An 8987-nucleotide genomic window follows, 5' to 3' on the forward strand; every position below is an offset into this window, starting at 1 on the left:
TTTTTTTTTTTGGAGACAGTCTCGCTCTGTCACCCAGGCTGGGGTTCAGTGGCCTGTCTCGGCTCACTGCAACCTCCACCTTCTGGGTTCAAGTGATTCTCCAGCCTCAGTCCTCAGGAAGCTGGGATAACAAGCGCCCGCCACCACGTCTGGCTATTTTTTGTATTTTTAGTAGAGATGGGGTCTCACCATGTTGGCCAGGTTGGTCTCAAACTCCTGACCTCAAGTGATCTGCCCACCTTGGCCTCCCAAAGTGCTGGGATTACAGGCATGAGCCACCACACCTGGCCTAAGAAGGGTTATAACTTTTAAATCCCTTTATAATCCCTTTATTCATCTGAAGTCCTGTGGGGGGCTGCTGTGTCAGAACATTCCATGTTAAGCAAGGGTGGTTTAACATATTCTGTTAAGATCATCCTGAAAAACTGGCCCACATAACAAGGCATGTTTTATATTCAAGTAAGCATGAAAATGTGTCTCTTTATGGAAAAATAAAAATACATATATATAACTTTAACAGTGACTTCACTTCTATTGTAAGGTACAGATAAAACTCCTGATAAATAGGTTTAATGAGATTTAAGATATCTTTGTGTTTGTAAAACACATGTAAGATTTTAGCTACACTGTTTTTAAAAAGTTATTCCCAGTCTGGGCGCGGTGCGCACGCCTGTAAACCCAGCACTTTGGGAGACGGAGGCGGGTGGATCACCTGAGGTCAGGAGTTCCAGACCAGCCTGGCCAACATGGTGAAACCCCGTCTCTACTAGAAATACAAAAATTAGCCAGGCATAGTAGCACATGCCTGTAATCCCAGCTACTCTGGCAGGAGAACTGCTTGAACGTGGGAGGCAGAGGTTGCAGTGAGCCAAGATCACGCCACTGCACTCCAGCCTGGGTGACAGAGTGAGAATCCATCTCAAAACAAAAAAAGTTATTCCCAGATACACTGATCACTTTCAAGAATAGCTGTCATAGATAAGAAATAAGTCACAATTAGAACAATCTTGATCTTTTAAACTTAATTTCTAATGTATAGGTTTTGTTGTTTACTTGTGGTTTGACTCTCCATGCTGAGAATTCAAGTCCTGTGGAAAGCCCCAAGCCTGTCTTCCTTCCCATTTCCCACTTGATCAAAGTTTATGCTTTGACCAGAACAATTTTAGTCCTACCATCAGAACTGACAAAAAGTATTCGAGCAAAGGTATAACCTCCAGGAAGAGACTAACAAACATATCTCTGTTCTGAAGCACTATTTCTCAAATAATAATTAGCTCATTTAAAAGGGCTCCATGCTGGGGACATTGTCTGATCTTCACAGGTGACACCCATCTGTTCTAATCATTTTCCAAAGATGTATAATATATGCTTGATTTGGGAGTTGAAAACAGCCTAAGGAATTACTAAATTATTTTGTGGTTAACCAAAGTACTTCCTCTTCCATGACAGCTTTTTCTTTTAAAGAAACAGAACAAGAACATAGTCCATTGGTGACACCACTTCCCTGCTTCAAAGTCTCCAGAGGCTTCCTACTGTTTGTGGGCAGTTCTTGTAGGCCCTGGATACTTGGGCCACTGCCAGCCTCGCGCCCTTCCTCTCCTGAAACTCACCCGCTTGTCACTGTCCCCCTGCTCTCCGCACTCTAGCCCTTTGTCCTTCACTCATGACCTTCACATGCTGCTCCTTGTTAGGAGTCTGGCCTCCCCCAGCACCCTTTCCTCTGGCTAAACCTCTACTCTTCCTCACGATCGCTCTTCTTCAAATTAATCTGCCCAGCTCCTGCAAACTAGGCCAGGTTCTCCTTAGATGCCCATCCTGCCCTACTCTTCCAAACCATGTCCCATTAGAATTCAATAGGGAATTGTGTGGTTACCTCATGTCCAATTCCACTGCTTAAGTGGAAGTTCCATGGAGATAGGAATCTATAATCTTGTGCATATTCTATCCCCTGGACTATAAGAAGGAGAGGCTTAATAATAAAAATGGTTACCAAGAAGAGTAGGAATACATTGTTGCCATCTTCTAAATCTGTAATCCAATAGAGCCAAGTCCATCCATTAAGCCCTAAGACAGTTTACAAATGAAGGAGGCACAAATAGCACAAAACTCAAAAAGGAAGTGAGAATATATTTTGCTTACTTGTAAAATCATTGGTGGTCATTAAGGTTGTGATGATTCTTGCTGTAAAAGAAAACTTGCATCAATAAGTAACTTGCCTCTCAGACATTTTGGGGTTTAGCTAATAATGTCTTTCCCTTTTAATATCCCAATATATATTAACCATTATTTCTTATTTTTATTTTTTTTACCTATATATATTAACTATTCTTGATAGAGTTTGGTAGTACAGAAAACCAAATAGTGCTGTGTTTCGTAATTACATAAAAACTAGCCATGCCAGATCACCTGAGGTCAGGAGTTCGAGACCAGCCGGGCCAACATGGCAAAACGCTGTCTCTACTAAAAATACAAAAATTAGCCAGGTGTAGTGATGGGCGCCTGTAATCCCAGCTACTCAGGAGGCTGAGGCAGGAGAATCACTTGAACCTGGGAGGAGAAGGTTGCAGTGAGCTGAGATCACGCCAATGCACTCCAGCCAGGGCGACAGAGCCAGACTCCATCTCAAAAACAAAAACAAAACAAAAACCAGCCGTGCATCCTACCCCAATGGTTTTGAAACTACTCATAAGGGAGGGTACCTAGAAGGTACTCAGCCGCTGCCCGCGGAAACTCGGAAAGACCGCGCTCCCTTCCGCTGTCTTCCGTGCTAACCCGCAACCCCCGACCCTCCAAAAGCAACTCTTAATAATTCTCAGTTACAAATTGAGCCTCTGGGTAGTTTTATTTAAAGAAAGGCTCCCACTAATTAAAAACAATGTTTTGGCCAGGCGCAGTGGCTCGCGCCTGTAATCCCAGCACTTTGGGAGGCTGAGGCAGGTGGATCATGAGGTCAGGAGTTCGAGACCAGCCTGGCCAACATGGTGAAACCCCTGTCTCCACTAAAAATACAAAAATTAGCCGGGTGTGGTGGCTGGCGCCTGTAATCCCAGCTACTTGGGAGGCTGAGGCAGGAGAACTGCTTGAAACTGGAAGGCGGAGGTTGCAGTGAGCTGAGATTGCGCCACCACACTCCAGCCTAAGCGAAAGAGCGAAACTCCATCTCAAAAAATAAACAATAAAGGTTTTCAAAGCACTGATTTCTATCCTTGCATTTTATAGATAAGGAGACTGAGGCCCAGAAAAGGGGAAGATTTTTCCAAGGGTTTAACTAGAATTATTTTGTTTAGTTCATTTGTGTGCTATAGCCCTTTACTTAGTAAACATTTAGGAAACTGGAGTAACAGTTTAAACCGACACACGAGAGCAGAGAGCAGCATGACTTGGGAGTTAGAGGAGACCACTGCCTGCAGCTCAAGGCATGCCTTTCCTAGCCCAATACCAGCCCATCAAAACCCCTCTCTGCTAACACATTCTGCATGTAGCACATACTGACATAGTAGTTTTTTGGTCTTATCTTCCAACTAAACTGCAAGCCCCTGAAAGGCAGAGGCCAAATCCTATACAATGTTTTGTTGACACATTTGATAAACCAAGGCTTTACACACAGACACCACATAAATAGCTGTTGATTAAATCATCATTTAAATAAAATAAATCATGTAAGTAGACAGAAGACTTCAGTTAGGGAGGCAGCCACCAAAGGACTCTCAAACTTTTTAAAAGGCTGTTACTAACCACACATCTGACAAGCGTTAATGACCAAAATATGTAAGAAACTCAAAAGACCCAATTAAAAAATGGGCAAAGGATCTGAATAGACATTTCTCCAAAGAAAATATACAGGGTCAGGTACAGTGGCTCACACCTGTAACCCCAACACTTTGGGAGGCTGAGGTGAGATGAACACTTGAGCCCAGTAGTCTGAGACCAGCCTTGGCAACATAGTGAGACCCGTCTCTACAAAAAATTGGCTGGGGGCGGTGGCTCACGCCTGTAATCCTAGCACTTTGGGAGGCCAAGGCGGGTGGATCATTTGAGGTCAGGAGTTCAAAACCAGCCTAGCCAACATGGTGAAAATCCATCTCTACTAAAAATACAATTAGCCAGGCATGGTGGCATGTGCCTATCATCCCAGCTACTCGGGAGGCTGAGGCAGGAGAATCGCTTGCCTTGGAGGCAGAGGTTGCAGTGAGCCAAGATTGCACCACTGCACTCCAGCCTGGGTGACAGAGCAAGACTCTGTCTCAAAATAATAATAATAATTAATAATTAACCAGGTGTGGTGGTGTGTGCCTGTACTTCCAGCTACTTGGAAACCTGCAGTGAGTGAAGATCACATCACTGCACTCCAGCCTGTGAGGCAGCGAGACCCTGTCAAAGAAAGTAAGTCTTCATTTTAAGACATAATTAAGACAAGCAACTTGTTGAATATAAAGACCAGCAGTCATGGATGGAGACATTGGCCCTTTAAGATGCAGAAGAACCATGATGAAATCTACTTAAAATATCTAAAACTAGTAAATCCAACTAATGTGACAGCTCTGAATTATAAAAATGTTTCTACCTATATATACCATATATGTATTTTAGGTAGTTTTTGTAAGAATCCAGATGAACAGTGAACATTTTAAAGTTAAGATCAAACAATGTGGCTGCTGAAAATCTCCATTACGACACATTTTATTCATTCTCAAAAGCCACTGTTCATCTTTTAAAACCTGTTATATTCAAATTTTTAAGATAAATTAGTGCATTCAATATAATCAACTTCTTCATCCTTTCAAAGAAGAGAGAACTAATTAATATCAGGCCAGATTTTTGGAGAAAAATACACTTTCATTTTTTTTTCTTGGCAACTTAGATCTTACAGAAAATGGAGAACACTTTGCATTAAATCATCTTTGTAAACATGGATACACTTAGGAGGTTCTAGCTGAACAGCTATTTGTAAAGCAGTAAAGCGCCAGGGACCATGTTACTTCAACACCAACTTAACACCCTACTAGGTAGACACTTGGTGCTACCAAAGGCCTCCCCACCGTCTGAGTCCGGTCCTTACTTGCACAGGTATAGGAAGAGAGGCTCCAAGTCAGCGCACTCACAGTTCCCGAGTCTCTCGTCTTCCATAGACACTGGAGCTGTGCAAACTTACTGGCCGCGCTGATGAAAGTACATAGATTCTGTTTGCAGATAAAATGTGAGAAAGTCACGAGTCTGTTTGTTAAAAAAGCAAAAGAGGCCTGGGCACGGTGGCTCACACCTGTAATCCCAGCACTTTGAGAGGCCGAGGCGGGCGGATCACGAGGGCAGGAGATCGAGACCATCCTGGCTAACACGGTGAAACCCCATCTCTACTAAAAATACAAAAAATTAGCTGGGCGTGTTGGCGGGCGCCTGTAGTCCCAGCTACTTGGGAGGCTGAGGCAGGAAAATGGCGTGAACCCAGGAGGCGAAGCTCACAGTGAGCTGAGATCGTGCCACTGCACTCCAGCCTGGGCAACGGAGTGAGACTCCGTCTCAAAAAAAAAAAAAAAGCAAAAACAAAACAGCACCAGATACTCAAAGCACTTTTGAAGCCAAATTTTCAAGTCAAAATAATAACGGATTTGTACAAAGTTGAAACCTAACTTTGGTGAAAAAGAATGCAATAGTGAGACATTTATTTATTTTGTTCGTTAGTTAAGACAGAGTCTCACTCTGTCGCCCAAGCTGGAGTGCAGTGGCACAATCTTGGTCCACTGCAACCCCCGCCTCCCAGGTTCAAAAAATTCTCCTGTCTCAGCCTCTCGAGTAGCTGGGAGTACAGGCACGCGCCACCACGCCTGGTTAATTTTTGTATTTTTAGTAGAAATGGGGTTTTGCCATGTTGGCCAGGCTGGTCTCAAACTCCTGACCTCAGGTGATCCGCCTGCCTCGGCCCCCCAATATGTTGGGATTACAGGCGTGAGCCACCACGCCCAGCTTAAGACATTTATTTATAACTCACAGATTCCACCATGCAGTGGGTAACTAATGGCCAGGGCTAGTTTGAAGTTGGGAATGAGAAAGAATCAATGGATGGCCACAGAGGTTCATCTATCCACACCTCCAATAAGAACTAAGTACTGAGGGGCCAGGTGCGGTGGCTCAGGCCTGTAATCTCAGCACTTTGGGAGGCTGAGGCGGACAAATCACAAGGTCAGGAGTTTGAGACTAGCCTGGCCAACATGGTGAAATCCCGTCTCTACCAAAAACAGAAAAAAATTAGCTGGGTGTAGTGGCGGGCGCGTGTAACCCCAGCTACTCGGAAGGCTGAGGCAGGAGAATCGCTTGAACCCAGGAGGCAGAGGTTGCAGTGAGCTGAGATCGCATCGCTGCACTCCAGCCCTGGCAACAGAGTGAGACTCCGTCTCAAAAAAAAAAAAAAAGGGAAAAAAGAAGTACTGAGATACTGTGCTTTAGAGCTTGGGGAAAACTATGCTGTTCCGAACTGACAAACATGAACTCCAGCAGCAAGCTGTGGCGCTTCAGCCCTGAATTGCTGGCTATTCTGCTCGTCTGTGTGGAGGTGCGCTCAGGCCTCTGCTACACGGTGAGGAAGTGATCCTCACACATCAGCCTGCTGCTCTGCACAGCATCCTCCATGCTGACCACCACCAGCCCTGCCAGCACCAGTCTCTTCAGCAGCTGAAACTCCCGTCTCCGGGTTGAGTGTAGGCCGAAGGGAGATGAGGTGACACCTGGGAGACCAGTTAGGCTAGTGCAGTCACCTGGGTTTGTACGAGGGCAGTAGAAACAGATGAGGTGAGAAGTGTTCAGGTTCCGGATATATTTCCAAGGCAAAGCCAATAGGATTTGCTGAGGAAGTGGTAATAGGATGTGAGAAAAAGAGAAATCTGGCTGGGCACGGTAGCTCATGCCTATAATCCCAGTACTCTGGGAGGCTGAGGTAGGTGGATCACGAGGTCAAGAGATCGAGACATCCTGGCCAACATGGTGAAACCCCGTCTCTACTAAAAATGCAAAAATTAGTTGGGCGTGGTGGCGCGCACCTGTAGTCCCAGCTACTCGGGAGGCTGAGGCAGGAGAATCACTTGAATCTGGGAGGTGGAGGTTGCAGTGAGCTGAGCACATGCCACTGCACTCCAGCCTGGTGACAGAGCAAGACTCTGTCTCAAAAAAAAGGAAAGAAAAGAAAGGAAAGAAAGGAAGAAAGAAAGAAACAAAAGAAAAAAAAAGAAAAAGAGAAATCCAGGAATCCAGGGTGATTCCAAACTCCAGTGTTTCTGGCCTTTGCAGTGGAAGAACGGAGTTGCCATTAATTGAGACAGATTAAGATGAAGGAGGGAGGGGGCAGGGTGGGAGATCAGAAACCCAGTTCTGGACACACAAGGTTGGAGAGGCTCACTGTCAGGCAAGGGTAGCCAGTGGTTGGCTGTGAGGTGTGTGTTGGAGCCCTGGAAACACTGGAATCAGGGAACTGAGGAGGAATCAGTAAGGACACAGAAAGGATCAAGGGGAAGGGACACTGGGGAGCAAGGCGTCCTGGAAGCCAGGTGGGCAAAGCGATTCAAGGAGGAGTCTGTGGGGAAAAGAAAGAGAGATCAGACTGTTACTGTGTCTATATAGAAAGAAGTACACATAAGAGACTCCATTTTGTTCTGTATTTGAGATGCTGTTAATCTGTGACCCTACCCCCAAACTTGTCCTTGCAAGAGACACGTGCTGTGGTGACTCAAGGTTTAACGGATTTTGGGCTGTGCAGGATGTGCTTTGTTAAACAAGTGCCTGAAGGCAGCTTGCTTGTGGAAAGTCATCACTATTCTCTTAATCTCAAGTACCCAGGGACACATACACTGCGGAAGGTCGGAAGGTCGCAGGGACCTCTGCCTAGGAAAGCTAGGTATTGTCCAAGGTTTCTCCCCATGTGATAGTCTGAAATATGGCCTTGTGGGAAGGCAAAGACCTGATCGTCCCCTAGCCTGACACCTGTGACGGGTCTGTGCTGAGGAGGACTAGTGTAAGAGGAAAGAAGGCCTCTTGGCAGTTGAGATAGAGAAAAGCATCTGTCTCCTGCCTGCCCCTGGGCAATGGAACATCTCCGTGTAAAACCCGATTGCATGTTCTGTTTACCGAGAAAGGAGAAAACCGCCTTAGGGCTGAAGGTGGGACGTGCTACCGGCAATGCTGCTCTTTATGCACTAAAAAGGTTTATGGAGATGTTTGCATATGCATATCAAGCACAGCACTTTTCCTTAAACTTATTCATGTCACAGAGATCTTTATTCATGTCTTACTGCTGACCTTCTCCCTACAATGATCCTATTATCCTGCCACTTCCCTTTTTCTAAGATGGCAAAGCTAATGATCAATAAATACTGAGGGAACTGAGAAACCGGTGCCCGCGCGGGTCCTCTGTATGCTGAGCGCCGGTCCCCTGGGCCCACTTTTTCTTTCTCTATACTTTGTCTGTGTCTCATTTCTTTTCTCAAGTCTCTTGTTCCACCTAATGAGAAATGCCCACAGGTGTGAAGGGGCAGGCCACCCCTTCAGGAGTCCTGATCGATGGCGTCAAAAGCTACTGAGATATGAAGAAGAGGAATGAGAACTGGTCACGGGCTCTGGCATGAATGAAAGCCGCTGGTCTTGACAAGAGCAGCTTGTTGACCTTCTGTCTCCCCAGGAGAAGGAAAGCTCACGGGGAACATTCAGTCTGTTTCCTGCTGGGTCCCCAGGACCTGTGACAGTGCTGACTGGCCGGCACTCAACAAATCCTTGCTGAGGGAATAAATCCTTAATAATAATGCAGTTTGGCAAACGTGATGATAAAAGTGCACCCAGCGTGACTTGGGAGGACAGAAAGGGTTACTTGGACAAGGAAGAATTATGGAGAAGGGAGGCCAGGTGCAGTGGCTCAAGCCTGTAATCCCAGCACTTCGGGAGGCCAAGGCGGGAGGATCACTTGAGGCCAGGAGTTCAAGACCAGCCTGACCAACATGGTGAAACCC

General features: G+C 45.8%; 1 protein-coding gene across 1 annotated transcript in view; it reads right to left on the reverse strand.

The window, feature by feature from the left end:
• PQLC3 (PQ loop repeat containing 3) overlaps positions 1-8987 on the reverse strand; it is a 31636-nt gene that overhangs the window by 1628 nt on the left and 21021 nt on the right. Inside the window, exons 7-8 of the mRNA XM_011965336.1 lie at positions 5060-5180; positions 2140-2181 (exon numbers count right to left, since the gene is read on the reverse strand). Of these exons, the coding sequence (XP_011820726.1) occupies positions 2140-2181; positions 5060-5180 (163 nt within the window). The remainder of the gene's footprint in view (positions 1-2139; positions 2182-5059; positions 5181-8987) is intronic.

This window comes from Mandrillus leucophaeus, unplaced genomic scaffold, assembly GCF_000951045.1.
Source record: "Mandrillus leucophaeus isolate KB7577 unplaced genomic scaffold, Mleu.le_1.0 Scaffold72, whole genome shotgun sequence".
NCBI classification, from domain to species: Eukaryota; Metazoa; Chordata; class Mammalia; order Primates; family Cercopithecidae; genus Mandrillus; species Mandrillus leucophaeus.